The sequence below is a fragment of the Phyllobates terribilis genome, unplaced genomic scaffold (genome assembly GCF_046119375.1).
Source record: "Phyllobates terribilis strain yellow unplaced genomic scaffold, ASM4611937v1 Scaffold_8__6_contigs__length_399053987, whole genome shotgun sequence".
NCBI classification, from domain to species: domain Eukaryota; kingdom Metazoa; phylum Chordata; class Amphibia; order Anura; family Dendrobatidae; genus Phyllobates; species Phyllobates terribilis.
The window spans coordinates 258,408,187-258,424,710 of NW_027362768.1; the positions used below are offsets into that span (position 1 = coordinate 258,408,187).

A 16,524-nucleotide genomic window follows, 5' to 3' on the forward strand; every position below is an offset into this window, starting at 1 on the left:
GAGACAATTTGCATATTTAATTTCCCAGAGGACTATGCATGACCTATAAGTCTTCTCACACCGGCATGTCGCTCTCCACCAGGAGAAACATTATCCATTGGATCTTTATTAACATACAGTGCCTACAAGTAGTATTCAACCCCCTGCAGATTTAGCTGGTTGACACATGCGGAATTAACTTGGCATTGTGACATTTGTACTGTAGATCAGCCTGGAAGTGGGAAATGCACTGCAGCTAATATTGTTTTTGTTTTTTTTTTGTTTTGTTTTTTAAAACGTTAAAAGTTAATTCAGAGTGTCATTTATTATTCAACCCCTCAAACCACAAGAATTCTGTTTGGTCCCCCTAAAGTATTAAGAAGTAGTTCAGGCACCAAGAATAATGAGCTTCACATGTGTGGATTAAAGATCTCTTTTGCCAACCTTTTCTGACTATTTAAGACCCTCCCCAAACTTGTGAACAGCACTCAGACATGGTCAACATGGGAAAGACAAAGGAGCATTCCAAGGCCATCAGAGACAAGATCGTGGAGGGTCACAAGGCTGGCAAGGGGTACAAAACCCTTTCCAAGGAGTTGGGCCTACCTGTCTCCACTGTTGGGAGCATCATCCGTAAGTGGAAGGCTTATGGAACTACTGTTAGCCTTCCACGGCCTGGACAGCCTTTGAAAGTGTCCTCCCGTGCCGAGGCCAGGCTTGTCCGAAGAGTCAAGGCTAACCCAAGGACAACAAGGAAGGAGCTCCGGGAAGATCTCATGGCAGTGGGGACATTGGTTTCAGTCAATACCATAAGTAACGTACTCCACCGCAATGGTCTCCATTCCAGACGAGCCCGTAGGGTACCTTTACTTTCAAAGCGTCATGTCAAGGCCCGTCTACAGTTTGCTCATGATCACTTGGAGGACTCTGAGACAGATTGGTTCAAGGTTCTATGGTCTGATGAGACCAAGATCGAGATCTTTGGTGCCAACCACACACGTGACGTTTGGAGACTGGATGGCACTGCATACGACCCCAAGAATACCATCCCTACAGTTAAGCATGGTGGTGGCAGCATCATGCTGTGGGGCTGTTTCTCAGCCAAGGGGCCTGGCCATCTGGTCCGCATCCATGGGAAGATGGATAGCACGGCCTACCTGGAGATTTTGGCCAAGAACCTCCGCTCCTCCATCAAGGATCTTAAGATGGGTCGTAATTTCATCTTCCAACAAGACAACGACCCAAAGCACACAGCCAAGAAAACCAAGGCCTGGTTCAAGAGGGAAAAAGTCAAGGTGTTGGAGTGGCCTAGTCAGTCTCCTGACCTTAACCCAATTGAAAACTTGTGGAAGGAGCTCAAGAATAAAGTCCACATGAGACACTCAAAGAACCTAGATAACTTGGAGAAGATCTGCATGGAGGAGTGGGCCAAGATAACTCCACAGACCTGTGCCGGCCTGATCAGGTCTTATAAAAGACGATTATTATCTGTAATTGCAAACAAGGGTTATTCCACAAAATATTAAACATAGGGGTTGAATAATAATTGACCCACACTTTTATGTTTAAAATTTAATAAAATTCAACTGAGCAACATAACTTTTTGGTTTGTAAGATTTATGCTTCTGTTCATAAAACCTACTCTCGTTTGCAGTTTGAAGGCTCTAACTTATTTGCATCTTATCAAACCAGCTAAATCTGCAGGGGGTTGAATACTACTTGTAGGCACTGTACATCCCATTCTTAAATGGGTTGTCAACTACTGGACAACGCCTTTTTCATTGCTGAAAGAGGTTGGCCTCTACTTTTTTATTGATGGCCTTTTTTTATTGATTGCCTGCCGATCTTCAGTTATCGGAGCTGACAGAGGCCAGACATTCTCTGAAGCTGCCGGAACACAGCAGCTCTATCAAAACTAAAGTGGCCACCACCGAGTACTACAGATCCACTCCCTATTCAAAAAAATAGGGGATGGATGTGCAGTACCCGGCCACAGCCTCAATAAAATGATGGAGAAGCTGAACTTCCAGGCACCAGGAACAGCGGGAGTGCCTTGTGTCACACCCCCACTGATCATGTATTGATGGCCAATCATAAGAATAAGCCATCAATAAAAAAAAAGCAGGGGCCAGCACTTTTAAATGTCGTACATAAAATAAAAAAGTATATTCATTCCTCCTGGAATGACACCGCTCCTATGATGTCAGCAGATTATTATGGCAACTGGCTGCTGTAGCCAATCACCACCGGACTCCTAATGCCGATGTCGCAGGAGTGGTGTTAGTCTGGAAAGTAAGTATACGGGTTTTTTAATTTATGTGGGTCATTTAAGCAATTAAGAAGAAGCTGCCCAGGAGTGGACAACCCATTTTAGATTTATACAGTAATACATCTGGCGATGGCAGAATGCTAACATTGATTACTAAGGCAAGTTTCCCTTAAGATATTATTTAATTTACCCCTAATTCAATAAAATTGTAAATTTTATTAAATTGCATCACACAAAAAAAGAACATGGTGTATTCTCTGTGGACTCCTCATTGGCACGTTCCTGATTTATGTGATTGTATCCATTCATCTGCTGCTCTTCCGCTTCCTCTTTGTCTTTCATCCATAATGATATTTCCAATTAACTTTTTCTGGGTCTTATTTTTGTACTAAATTTATGCAGGTTTATTTTGGTCAATTGTTCTTTCACTGGTTTAATCTTAGAGCCACTCATATGTAAGTAGTCGATCATTGTCCTACACCAAGTGATAGAGGCATCAGGACTTCTCCTGTCCTGTATATTTCTTGTTACTATATACTTCTGAGCTGCAAGATCTTTTACTATTAAATCCATGCACAACTCATTTGAAAAGAAACACATTGTGTCAATGAGAAAATAATACTGGATATAAGAATATAAGGAAGCCAAAATGCATGTAGACAAGTCTTGCACCCCTGACAAGAGATTCTCATCTCAGTAAGTGATGACATACCGCTAATATATGTCATTATTTAAAAAGAACCTGTCAAAAGTGTTTTTTCTCTTATTTTTGCTGCTCCGATGAGTTTTCAAGTTTTCAAAATTTTAAAATCCACCGTACAGTTCTAGAGATATGGGCTTTTTGTTCTAATTTGTATGGTCTTTACCAAAGGGGCAAAGCTAACAGGAAAATAATACAGAGCATCCTAAAGACACGCCCCAGGGGATCCTGAGAAGTACACCGTATTGGCAAAGACCATAAAAATTAGCACCAAATAAAAAGGTCCATATCTTCTGATTCTGATAATGAAGGGGTCACAGTGCGTCTTTAGCTCTGTGTCTACTTCAGTTTTCCCATGCACAGCGCTTTCAGCCAATTTCAGCCTGTGCCGGTAACTGCAGCTGGTCCCATTGATTTTAAAAGAGCTGCAATACAAAGGGTGACTAGTGAACACCCCTGTGCAAAGGTAAAACTGTAAGGGTGGTGCTGCACTCTGTCGTCCCTCAATTCTCTAACGGTGGGGGTCTTACAGGTCACTGAACCCCATTTAGAGATGGTGTATCCTAGCAAAGTGCCACCACTTTCTGATATGGAACGGATCACTTCGGTCTTCTAATTGTAATAATTAACTTTTTGGTAAATTATTTTTTCCTGGAGAGGGAACCCTGTGACTCATAGTCCAGCTTAGACGTCTCTACCTCCTCTGGATTACTTCTGTTCATCACATTATGTTTCTTATAGCTTCATCATCTTTTTTTATCCATTAGGTGGTGACGAAACGAGCATACATGGCTGTTGGGTCCCTTACCATCAATGAGGAGCGCTCAGAAGTAGTGGATTTTTCAGTGCCATTTATAGAGACTGGTATAAGTGTCATGGTATCAAGAAGCAATGGAACAGTTTCTCCGTCCGCTTTTCTTGGTAATTCACAGAAGATACATTTCTTGTAATATTATGCTTTTATATTTTTTGTTATCTTTTCTCTATCCTAATATGCCCACGTTCTTGACTTCTTCAACCTTCACCATACTTTTTCCTTCCAGCTCTTTCCTTACTCCATTCCTCTATCTACTCTTAACCTATAATCATCTAATGGAAAACGTTCTCTTTCTTCTATAGAGCCCTTCAGTGCCGATGTTTGGGTCATGATGTTTGTGATGCTCCTGATAGTGTCTGCGGTGGCGGTGTTTGTATTTGAGTACTTCAGTCCGGTGGGGTACAACAGGTGCCTTGCAGATGGCCGAGGTGAGAAGAACACTTACTGTTAATTAATTAAACTTTTATTGTGACTTAATTGTTCTTATCTAATACAGTATTCTTATCAAAAATCCTACAAATTGTTTTTCATTACAGAGGAAGCATTTTCTCACATTTATCACCGGTATGCAGTTTAGAAGATCAACCAATTACATACAAACTGAAGCAAATATATAACTGTATAATATATCATTAGGAAACAAATATTTGAAAAGCACACATTTAATTAAAGGGGCTATCCAGAACTATTATTTTTTTATTGTGGTCTGAAGAACTAACAGACAGGCGGTTGCGAACACTCTGCCTGTTGTGCCCGGCACCGATCTCTGCCGGCACAAAGCGGTCATATATTGCTCCTGCAGGCTTCTACTGATATCGTGTCTGCAGAGCAAAGGCTTCTCATCTGCTCTGCTCTATTGACAGGGAGTGACTGCCGACATCATGCTGATTGACAGCCGGCTCCCTGCGGCCTAACTGTGGGAAGCCGGCTGTCAACCAGCATGATGTCACGTCAGTCACGCCCTGCCGACAGAGCAGCCCAGAAGAAGAACAGCTGCTCTGTTGGCGTTGAGCAGCTGAATCACTGGCAGAAGCGGTCTGTGCTCTCTCTGAGCCGGTAGCAGGTTGAACGAGCAAATACGGTAGTTGCCCCTGTTAGCAACTACCAGCCTGTTAGTTTTTAGGCCCATAGTAAAAATAATAAAATGTCCTGGACAACCCCTTTAACGCGTGTTGTCAACCTTATTTTTTTTAAGCAGCATTCTGAAAATATATCTAAAAAGGCATATTTATGCTGCGTAAACTGACCTGCAGTACGTGTCTGAAATCTCCAACATGTCAATTTCTCTTGTGGGTACACTAAGTTTTATGTGCTGATTTTCACCATAGATTTGCATTAGATGCGGGAAATTCACAAGTAAAGAAACAAGTAAAAAAACACATATGAGTTCTTAGTCTGTTTCCATTTTGGACATATAATCTGCACACAACTGCCAATACAATCTTGTCAAAGCCAAATAATAGGACAAAGCAGCTTTAACTAAATCATGACAAAACCAACAAGAGACCAAATCGGCAGCGTCAAAAACGCAAGTAAAAAAACGCACTTGCAAACACAATAAAAAAAACAAAACACAAGTAATCTAGTTTACCCAATAAGTGCAGAAATGATACAGAAAATCTAATACTCATTGTGTGAACGTAGCCTCAGGTTGACATGCAGTCAGTAGTCTGTAGTTTCTTTGTTGGAGCTTTATAAAGCCAATAGACTGCATCTAAAAAGTTCAAAATTGTTTTTGCATTTTTTTGATGAATCATAGAATCATAGAATGTTAGACTTGGAAGGGGTCTCCAGGGTCATCTGGTCCAACCTCCTGCTCAATGCTGGATTCACTAAACCATCTGACAGATGTCTGTCCAGCCTCTGTTTGAAGACCTCCATTGAAGGAGAATTCACCACTTCTCGTGGCAGGCTGTTCCTCTCAGTTACATTATATGGTCACGGCCCCACTATCAGTATTTGGTCAGTATTCGATCAGTATTTTTTCTCAGGAGTGGGAGCCAAAACCAGGCGAGGAACAATCAGAGAAAAGGTATATTAGAAACAAGTCACAAATTCTGCATTCATCACCCACTCCTGGTTTTGGCTCCCACTCCTGAGAAAAAATACTGACCAAATACTGATAGTGGGGCTGTGGCCTAAGGGTTGTTTTGCAGCAAGTACATGTATTGCAGACAGTCACATTGAGATGTATCGGACAGTTGCAATAATTTCTATATAAAAAACACCGTATGTGAACCTACCCTTACAAGAAGGACTCAGTGTATTAAATACAGCAAATATGAGTTCCTTATTTTTGGGTGTGAAGTTCTAATAAATAATTTTATGCAGTCACATTATAGATGTGTATCAGGCTCTTACTGTGCTTTGTTGGGCTGGTATTAAATTAAATGCATCATTAATGTTGTACAGGTCATGGTCTGTAAAGTAATGAAATGTGAAAAATAACTAAGCAGTAGGGTCGTCGTAATGCATTTTTAATTGTAAAACCAGGGTGATATGTGATTGATATGAGGAAAAACCCTTTCAACTTACCTCTAAGTATAAACTTTAGTTTGGAGAATAATAATCACATTCAGTTTAAAAGTATCTAACTTCTAATCTTATATTCTATTTCATCTTCAGAGCCGGGTGGTCCTTCGTTCACAATTGGCAAAGCCATCTGGCTACTTTGGGGCTTGGTGTTCAACAATTCTGTGCCTGTGCAAAATCCAAAGGGAACTACAAGTAAGATTATGGTGTCGGTTTGGGCCTTCTTCGCTGTGATCTTTCTGGCCAGTTATACAGCCAACCTTGCTGCCTTCATGATTCAAGAAGAGTATGTGGACCAGGTGTCTGGTCTCAGTGATAAAAAGGTGGGTCATGAAAGAAGGGAAAATGTTTGTGTATATTATCTATCTACTGTATCTATCTATTATGTATCTACAGTGCTGGCCAAAAGTATTGGCACCCTTGCAATTCTGTCAGATAATACTCAGTTTCTTCCTGAAAATGATTGCAATCACAAATTCTTTGGTATTATTCTCTTCATTTAATTTGCTTGCAAGGAAAAAACACAAAAGAGAATGAAGCAAAAATCAAATCATTGATCATTTCACACAAAACTCCAAAAAAAGGGCCGGACAAAAGTATTGGCACCCTCAGCCTAATACTTGGTTGCACAACCTTTAGCCAAAATAACTGCGAACAACCGCTTCCGGTAACCATCAATGAGTTTCTTACAATGCTCTGCTGGAATTGTAGACCATTCTTCTTTGGCAAACTGCTCCAGGTCCCTGATATTTGAAGGGTGCCTTCTCCAAGCTGCCATTTTGAGATCTCTCCACAGGTGTTCTATGGGATTCAGGTCTGGACTCATTGCTGGCCACCTTAGAAGTCTCCTGTGCTTTCTCTCAAACCATTTTATAGTGCTTTTGGAAGTGTGTTTTGGGTCATTGTCCTGCTGGAAGACCCATGACCTCTGAGGGAGACCCAGCTTTCTCACACTGGGCCCTACATTATGCTGCAAAATTTTTTGGTAGTCTTCAGACTTCATAATGCCATGCACACGGTCAAGCAGTCCAGTGCCAGAGGCAGCAAAGCAACCCCAAAACATCAGGGAACCTCCGCCATGTTTGACTGTAGGGACCGTGTTCTTTTCTTTGAATGCCTCTTTTTTCCTGTACACTCTATGTTGATGCTTTTTCCCTAAAAGCTCTACTTTTGTCTCATCTGACCAGAGAACATTCTTCCAAAACTTTTTAGGCTTTCTCAGGTAAGTTTTGGCAAACTCCAGCCTGGCTTTTTTATGTCTCGGGGTAAGAAGTGGGGTCTTCCTGGGTATCCTACCTTACAGTCCCTTTTCATTCAGACGCCGACGGATAGTACGGGTTGACACTGTTGTACCCTCGGACTGCAGGGCAGCTTGAACTTGTTTGGATGTTAGTCGAGGTTCTTTATCCACCATCCGCACAATCTTGCGTTGAAATCTCTCGTCAATTTTTCTTTTCCGTCCACATCTAGGGAGGTTAGCCACAGTGCCATGGGCTTTAAACTTCTTGATGACACTGCGCACGGAAGACACAGGAACATTCAGGTCTTTGGAGATGGACTTGTAGCCTTGAGATTGCTCATGCTTCCTCACAATTTGGTTTCTCAAGTCCTCAGACAGTTCTTTGGTCTTCTTTCTTTTCTCCATGCTCAATGTGGTACACACAAGGACACAGGACAGAGGTTGAGTCAACTTTAATCCATGTTAACTGGCTGCAAGTGTGATTTAGTTATTGCCAACACCTGTTAGGTGCCACAGGTAAGTTACAGGTGCTGTTAATTACACCAATTACAGAAGCATCACATGATTTTTCAAAGGGTGCCAATACTTTTGTCCACCCCCTTTTTTAGGTTTGGTGTGGAATTATATCCAATTTGGCTTTAGGACAATTCTTTTTGTGTTTTTTTTCATTGAAGACAAATTAAATGAAGAGAATAATACCAAAGAATTTGTGATTGCAATCATTTTCAGGAAGAAACTGAGTATTATCTGACAGAATTGCAGGGGTGCCAATTCTTTTGGCCAGCACTGTATGTATCTATCTATCTACAGAGTCATGTGAAAGTTTGGCCACCCCTGGTCAAAATTAGTTAGTGTGAGCAGTTAGGCTGTGTGCCCACGATGCGTTTTTAATGCGTTTCTACAGCATTTTTGCAGCTGCGTAAACGCATTAAAAACGCATGGTAGAAGGCCTGCAATGTTCCCCAATGATAATCCGCATGTGCTGTGCACATGCTGCGGAAATTTCCGCTGCGGATTATCATTGCGGAAAAAAACGCAGCACTACCAATTATTTTGCGGAAGTGCTGCGTTTTCGCCGCCATTGACTTGCATTAGAACGCGCCAATTCTGCAAGACTGCATCTGTACTTGCGTAATTGGCGCGTTCTAATGTGCGGATGGTACCCGGGTGTAGAGGAGAGGAGAGTCTCATCCACACCCAGGTACCATTAAAAAAGTTGTAAAAAAAGAATAAAATAAAAAATAAATATATACTTACCTTCCGGCGGCCCGCGCTGCGCTCCTCCTTGCTTCCCGGCACTTCGCGATGGAATGAAGGACCTTCGCTGACGTCAGAGTCATGTGACGGGTCACGCGACGCTGACGTCGGCAGGTCCTTCAAGCCACCGCTGCCGGCAGCCGGGACGGTGAAGCAAGACAGTGCGGGCCATCGGAGGGTGAGTATACATTTATTTTTTTTATTTTTTGACATTCTCTTGGTCACACTATATAAATCCATGCTGTTTGCATGGATTTATATAGTGTGACCAAGTTGACAAGCACTTTCCAAGTGATGCTAAAATCGCTTGGAAAGCGCTTGTCAACCCGCATGCGGAAATGCAAGTGAAGAACGCTTCACTTCCGCATGTCCCTGGCAGGAAAACGCATGTACAATCCACATGTGTTTTTTTCTGCCAGGGAGATGCTGAAACGCTCAGGAAAAAATCCTGAGCATTTCTGCATCGTGGGCACATAGCCTTAAGTTAGTTGAAGATGGAATGATTTCTAAAAGGCCTAAAGTTAAAGATGACACATTTTCTTTGAATTATAGGCAACAAATATATATATTCATCTTTTACTTTTTAAAAATTACGAAAAGTAAAATGGGCCATTGCAAAAGTTTGGGCACCCTGCATGGTTAGTACCTAGTAGCACCCCTTTTGAAAGTATCACAGCTTGTAAATGCTTTTTGTAGCCAGACAAGAGTCTTTCAGTTCTTGTTTGAGGGATTTTCATCCATTCTTCCTTGGAAAATTCTTTCAGTTCTGTGAGATTCCTGGGTTGTCTTGCATGCACTGCTCTTTTGAGATGTAACCAAAGATTTTCAATGATGTTCAGATCAGGGGACCTTGAGGGCCATTGTAAAACCTTCAGCTTGAGCCTTTTGAGGTAGTCTATTGTGGATTTTGATGTGTGTTTAGGATCATTATCCATTTGTAGAGGCCATTCTCTTTTCAACTTCAGCTTTTTTACAGATGGTGTTTTGTTTGCATCCAAAATTTGTAGAAATTTCATTGAATCCATTCTTCTCTCTACTTGTGTAATGTTCCATGTGCTATTGCCTGCAACACCACCCCAAAGCATGATTGATCCACCTCCATGCTTAATTGTTAGCGAGGTATTCTTTTCCTGAAATTCAGTGCCCTTTTTTCTTCACACATATCTTTGATCATTGTGGCAAAAGAGTTCTATTTTAACCTCACAGGACACAGGACGTGTTTTCAAAATTGTTTGTTTAGATGTTCTTTTGCATACATCTGACCCTGAATTTTATGGTAAGGATGCCACAGAGATTTTCTTCTGATGACTCTTCCATGAAGGCCGTATTTGTGCAGGGGTCTCTGAACAGTAAAACAATGTACGACAAATCCAGAGTCTGCTAAATCTTTCTGAAGGTCTTTTGCTGTCAATTGGGGGTTCTGATTTGCCTTTCTATCAATCCTACGAGCAGCTCACTGAAATTTTGCTTGGTCTTCTAGACCTTTTCTTGCCCTCCACTGTTACGGTTAACTGCCATTTTTTAATTCCATTTCCAACTGAGAAAAGGGCAACATAGCCCTTCTCCTGCTTTGTGGGTCTCCACCATTTTTATTTTCACAGTGTTAGGCAGCTGCTTCGAAGAACCCATGGCTGCTGTTTTTTGGCACAAAGTTAGAGGAGGCTGGGTTTTGATAAAGCTGGGAAATTTGCATCACCTGGCTTTTCCTAAGGATGATGGAGGACAAACCATAACCCTAACAGGCTAATTAATGTCTGAAAACCTTGGTCAAAGTTATGTGAGCGCACAAATCTGCAAGGGTGCCCAAACGTTTGCATCCTCCCATTTTCCTTTTTGTAAATTTTAAAATGGGGAAAAAAATGACTATATATATATATATATATATATATATATATATATATATATATATATATATATATATATATATATATATATATATATATATATATATATATATATATATATATATATATATATATATATATATATATATATTTGCCTAAAATATAAAGGAAATGTGTCATCTTTAACTTTAGCCCTTCTAGAGATCATTTCATCTTCAACTTGCTTAATTGTTCACAATAACAGTAATTTTGACCACGGCTGCCCAAACTTTTACATGCCACTCTACCTATCTATTGTGGGGAAAATAAGTATTTGATACACTGCAGATTTTGCAAATTTTCCCACCTACAAAGAATGGACAAGTCTGTAATTTTTATCGTAGGTACACTTCAACTGTGAAGTAAGTATGTGATACAATAGCAAAACAGAACCTAATATTTGGTACAGAAACCGGGCTGTCATTGGGCAACATTGAGTTTCAGCTCCCTCCAAAGATTTTCTATTAGGTTCAGGTCTGGAGACTGACTAGGCCACTCCAGGACCTTGAAATGCTTCTTACGGAGCCTCTCCTTAGTTGCCCTGGCTCTGTGTTTCGGGTCATTCTCATGCTGAAAGACCCAGCTACAACCCATCTTCAATGTTCTTACTGAGGTAAGGAGCTTGTTGGCCAAAATGTTGCAATACATGACCTCATCAATCCTCCCTTTAATACGGTGTAGTCATCCTGTCCCCTTTGCAGAAAAGTACCCCCAAAGTATGATGTTTCCCCCAATATGCTTCATGGTTGGGACAGTGTTATTGGGGTTGTACTCATCTTTCTTCCTTCTCCAAACACGGCAAGTGGACTTGATACCAAAAAGTTCTATTTTGGTCTGAAATTACCTTCACCCATGCCTCCTCTGGATTATCCAGATGATTATTGGCAAACTTCAAACGGGCCTGGACATGTGCTGGTGTGAGCAGGGGGACCTTGCTTGCCCTGCAGGATTTTAATCCTTGATGGTGTAGTGTGTTACGAACGGTAATGTTTGAGACTGTGGTCCCTGCTCTCTTCAGGTCATTGACCAAGTCCTCCCGTGTAGTTCTGGGCTGATTCCTGGCTTTTAATCAGAATCATCCTTACACCACGAGTTGAGACCTTGCATGGAGCCCCAGACCGAGGAAGATTGACAGTCATCTTGTGTTTCTTCCATTTCCTGATAATTGCGCTAACAGTTGTTGCTTTCTCAACAAGTTGCTTGACTTCTCACCAAGTTGCTTGCCTATTGTCCTGTAGCCTATCCCAGCCTTGTGCAGGTCTACAATTTTGTCACTGATGTCCTTAGACAGCTCTTTTGTCTTGGCCATGGTAGAGAGGTTAGAGTGTGATTGATTGAGTGTGTGGACAGGTGTATATTATGCAGGTAACAAGTACAAATAATACAGGTAATGAGTGCAGAGTAGGAGGGCTTCTTAAAGAAATACTAACAAGTCTGTGAGAGCCAGAGTTCTTTCTGGTTGGTCGGTGATCAAATACTTATTTCATGCAATAAAATGCAATTTAATTATGTAAAAATCATACAATGTGATTTTCTGGATTTTTTTTTTAAGATTCTGCCTCTCACAGGTGAAGTGTACCTATGATAAAAATTACAGACCTCTCTATTCTTTGTAGGTGGGAAAACTTGCAAAATCGACAGTGTATCAAATACTTATATTCCACACTGTATCTAAAATAGAGAATTGGAACAGCTCACTTTATACTAAATATAATGGGTGCAGGGTCTCCCATGCAAAATATCTGCTATTTGCGAAAATATATAAAAATAGAAAAAGCAGGTGGACTTTATTTAGCCCATGTGGCATGGCAACGTTTTGGTTGCAGTGAACATTCAAGAAAAAAGGTCACTGCAACTTTAACGTCTCCATGCCACATGGGCTAAATAAAGTCCACTTTGCTTTTGGTAAATATTGGAGTGCTGCCTGCTTTTTCTATTTCTTTCTATCTAATCTATCTATCTATCCATCATCTCTCTGTCCTAATGAAAGCAGCACTATTCTCAATATTTAGTGAGTGCCGGTCCCAGGAAGCTTGCTCACTGTTCACTAAATCGATAGCAAAAAAAAAACAGTTTCACTCCATCCAATCCAGTGTTTAAAGTACACATGAAACTTAATGCACCCCCATTGTGCACGGAGTAAGCTTACTCTGAGCCGTGTTCCACATTCTCAATAAATAAAAGCCATCTACTTGCCATGGTGCCTGTGATGTGAGGCTTCGTACATTAGGAGGAAGAACCAGTATTGCCATAAACGTCATTGATAGCTTTCAGTCTGAGATGCCATCTGAAGCTGTACACCATGGATAAAACTGGAAGTAATAATATCTGGGGAATGGTGGTCATTTTATACTGCAGCAACTTGTTGATTTGTTAGAATCAGGAACAATGGAGAAGCAAGCCACTTCATAAAGGCCAATCGGGATAGCTAGGTGACTGGGTCAGAAAATATTTAACATTCCAGGTCTTGTGTGGTGTCCCCTGTGTTTAGTACCTACCAAAAGTGCTCAAAGAAAGGACAACTGGCAAGCCACTGACACAAAGTCTTCGGGGGTCCCCTTGACTCCCTATTGTGCATGGTGCACAAAGTTTAGTTGCCCTTTCTTTGATAAGTCACTCACTCTCACTCTGTGTAATAAGAGTTAGCGCGCACTTTAACTCTTATTGCACAGAATTACAGTGAGCCCTAACTCTGTGTAAGATACAGTATAAATATAGATCAGTCACACTGATTGTCATGTAATAACTATATGGCCTGTATAAATCTCCATGTTGCCCTTGGCACTGAGACTAAAGATACCCCCATTTAGCTAAATTTTTTTATTAAGTAAGTCCACTGAAAAAAAATACACTCAGGATAAAAAAAGTGAATTAATTTGTCACATTTAATGCACAAATTTATACATTTTTAGCAGGAAAAGTGAGATCTCAGATATACTAGACATCCAAGTGGTGGTAAGAATGTCTATTGTGTCTCAGCATTAAGGGGGTTGTCTCATGAATGAAGTACATATTAATTAATTCTAAAATTGGATGTATTTAAAAAAATGTTCCTGCACTGAGATAATCTTATAAATGTGCCTCTCCTATTTGTTGTGTAATAGCTGTGTCTGACCGTACAGGGACATGGTCTGATCATACAACTCTTGGCTAGGAAAAGAAGAATAAGTGTTTATACAGATGACATATTAGTGGCTCACAGCCTCATCTTTCTGTGAGGTAAAGAATTTCCCTGCATGTTTTATCACAGGATATGTGTCTGCCATGTCTCCAGCACTCTGAGCTCATCATTAATCAAGTCAGCGATATAAAAGCTTAGCGGCAGGCGGAGCTCCTACTTCACTGATTTGATTTATGATGAGCTCACAGGACTGGAGACATGGCAGAAACAAAACAGAAAAAAACGTGAAGGTCTGAACTGAAACGTAAATTGATGTGCATGCAAAGTGTAAATGCATGTTCACACAAGGCCATTAAACAGAGAGAAACCAAAGACAAGAAAAATACCCAAATAACTGAAAGTAAATGTATAGATCACACAGTGCAAAAATAATAATAAATAATAAAGGGTATTTAGTTAACATAATTTTGATCAAAATAATGTAAAAGCCATCCGCCACTTCACGGCAACCCTTATGGGACAGTCCTAACTCTAATATTGAAAACCTTACCATTTGTCAAGTGACATACATATGGACAAGGGCAAAGAGACTGGATCCCTAGTGTAAGCATAAAACCGAGGCAGAATGAGCGTCTCAGCCCAGACAAAACAGGCAGGGAAACGTTTTACCTCAGAGAAAGCGTCATTGCTATGTCATCTGTATAATCACTTATCCTTCATCCTCTGGCCAGGAGATGTGGTGTGTGCACAACATGTTCCTGTACGGTCAGACACAGCCATTACACAGTACATAACAGGTGTACAATTATTATCTCAGCACAGGAACATTTATTTTTAATATATTCAATTGTGGAACTTATTTTTATTCCAAGATCTACTGATAAAAATGCACTATATTCATGGGACAACCCCTTCATCTAGTTAGGTCAATGACAAGTTGTCTAACTGCTTGAAGGGGTTGTCCCATGAAGAAAAACACAGGGCATGTTAAACTTTCCTGGAACCTGAATTCCTCTTAATAGACCCAATTAATTACTATGCGTGACAATTAGTGTTTACATATTGTTTAAAGTCATGAGAAAAATGTCTGTTGCAGGGTTATCTCTGCTCGCTGGTCTATCTCTTTACAATGAGCACTGACAGTGTGCTCTGTTGCCTGCTCATCACTTTCAATTAGAGACGGCGAGGGAGCGCACTGTCACTGTGCACTGAGAAGAATAGTGCACAGTAAGAAGGGAACTCGTACTGAGCATACGTTGGAATTGACAACCGATGCATACTCAGTAGAGCTGGGACTTGCCCAGCCCCTGAAACGGACATCACTGACGCTTCGTTTCAAAGTGGGGATAGAGGCTATGAAAGTGACCGCTCTGCCCCCTGATGACACCCCAGCATGCACTGGGGGTTCTTAAAGCATTATCAAAAAATAAAATAGAGAGAAGGAAGGATAGGGTTTTTTAATTAAACCATATTAGAAAAACTATTATATTATTAAAATAAATAGAGAGACATTTAGGATGAAAATCAATATTAGTTTCAAACCACAGCTTTAAAAGTCTTGGATTTTCAGATCAAAACATCAGTAAGTATGCTGGTGTAAAGATTCTAGACTATAGATCACAAGAGCAAGTTGTGATGAGGCACAGAATAAGCAGGGAAGGTTTGAACGTAAAAGCTGGAAACCATTTAAAGCTTTCACACTACAGACTCCGCTCAACTGGATAATTGCTATGTTACGTAATCATTCGTGCCCTTTAATGTGCACTATATATTCTTAAGGTCATGTTCCCCATGTAATTCAAGCTCTGTGTTTTTTTTTTTCCTGTGTTTTTTTTGTACAAAATCTGCTGCATTTAACAGTTCAAGCAAAGTGGATTTGATTTCATGAAAACTCATTCTCTTTGCTTTAAATAACTCTCTTGAACTCTGCATTGTTTGTTGCGCTATTCCCTTAAAATATACCACATAAAAAATGCTAATTAAAAAAAACATACTTTTTGAGTCCAAAACCAGAGTTTCTCGGCTCTAAAAAAGTTGCGTCAAATCTGCACTAAAGTCACCAAAAAAGGGGAAAATGCTTAAAAAAAGCAGCAGGAATGTTAGCAAGATTTTGTGTTTTTTGGTGTGGACACCTGTAGGAGAAAAGGAAATGGAAACATGGTGTAAATGTTTTTGTGGCATCACTACAGGTTAAATCTGTTCGCACTAGCAGCTTACCCTGATAATGGCTGTTTACAGAGGGTTTCAGCAGTTACATTGCCAATAGCCCTGTCTTTATTGGGAAGCTTTAAAGCTGTTTCCTAGGAGCCCCGTCAGCCAGTGTTTTGAACGGTCTTGCTCTATACTTCATATTTTTTTCTAGAAAGCAGAAGAAAGTAACATTTAGGAGGAATCAAATTTTTTTCATTCTTGCAGTTGCAATATCAAGCCCACAGTTACCAGTAAAATAGAAAGCATAGTGTGCTGAAAGAAATCTTAAATGTTCAGCTTTGTGCCTGTAGAAAAAGTGCCTTTTATACTCCAGATAATAGAAACGTAACACAGCAATCACTTGGGTTTAAGCTTTGTGACGGCGGTTTTATTCTGTCATTATAAAGCCATGATAAATCCTAGAAATGTTTCCATCATTTTAATTTCTTAATGCACAAAAGCATGCTTTGGTGATTCTTCACTGCATCTAAAATAAACTCTAGAGAAGGTAAAAATTCCCAAAGGGTAGAGGCACA

The 16,524-nt window shown here is 40.4% G+C and overlaps 1 protein-coding gene across 1 annotated transcript in view; it reads left to right on the forward strand.

Annotated features, from left to right (window-relative positions):
- The window catches only part of GRIN2B (glutamate ionotropic receptor NMDA type subunit 2B), a 794,048-nt gene that overhangs the window by 690,248 nt on the left and 87,276 nt on the right, over nt 1–16,524 (forward strand). Inside the window, exons 8-10 of the mRNA XM_073644181.1 lie at nt 3,716–3,869; nt 4,068–4,193; nt 6,391–6,620. Coding sequence (XP_073500282.1) covers nt 3,716–3,869; nt 4,068–4,193; nt 6,391–6,620 — 510 coding nt within the window. The remainder of the gene's footprint in view (nt 1–3,715; nt 3,870–4,067; nt 4,194–6,390; nt 6,621–16,524) is intronic.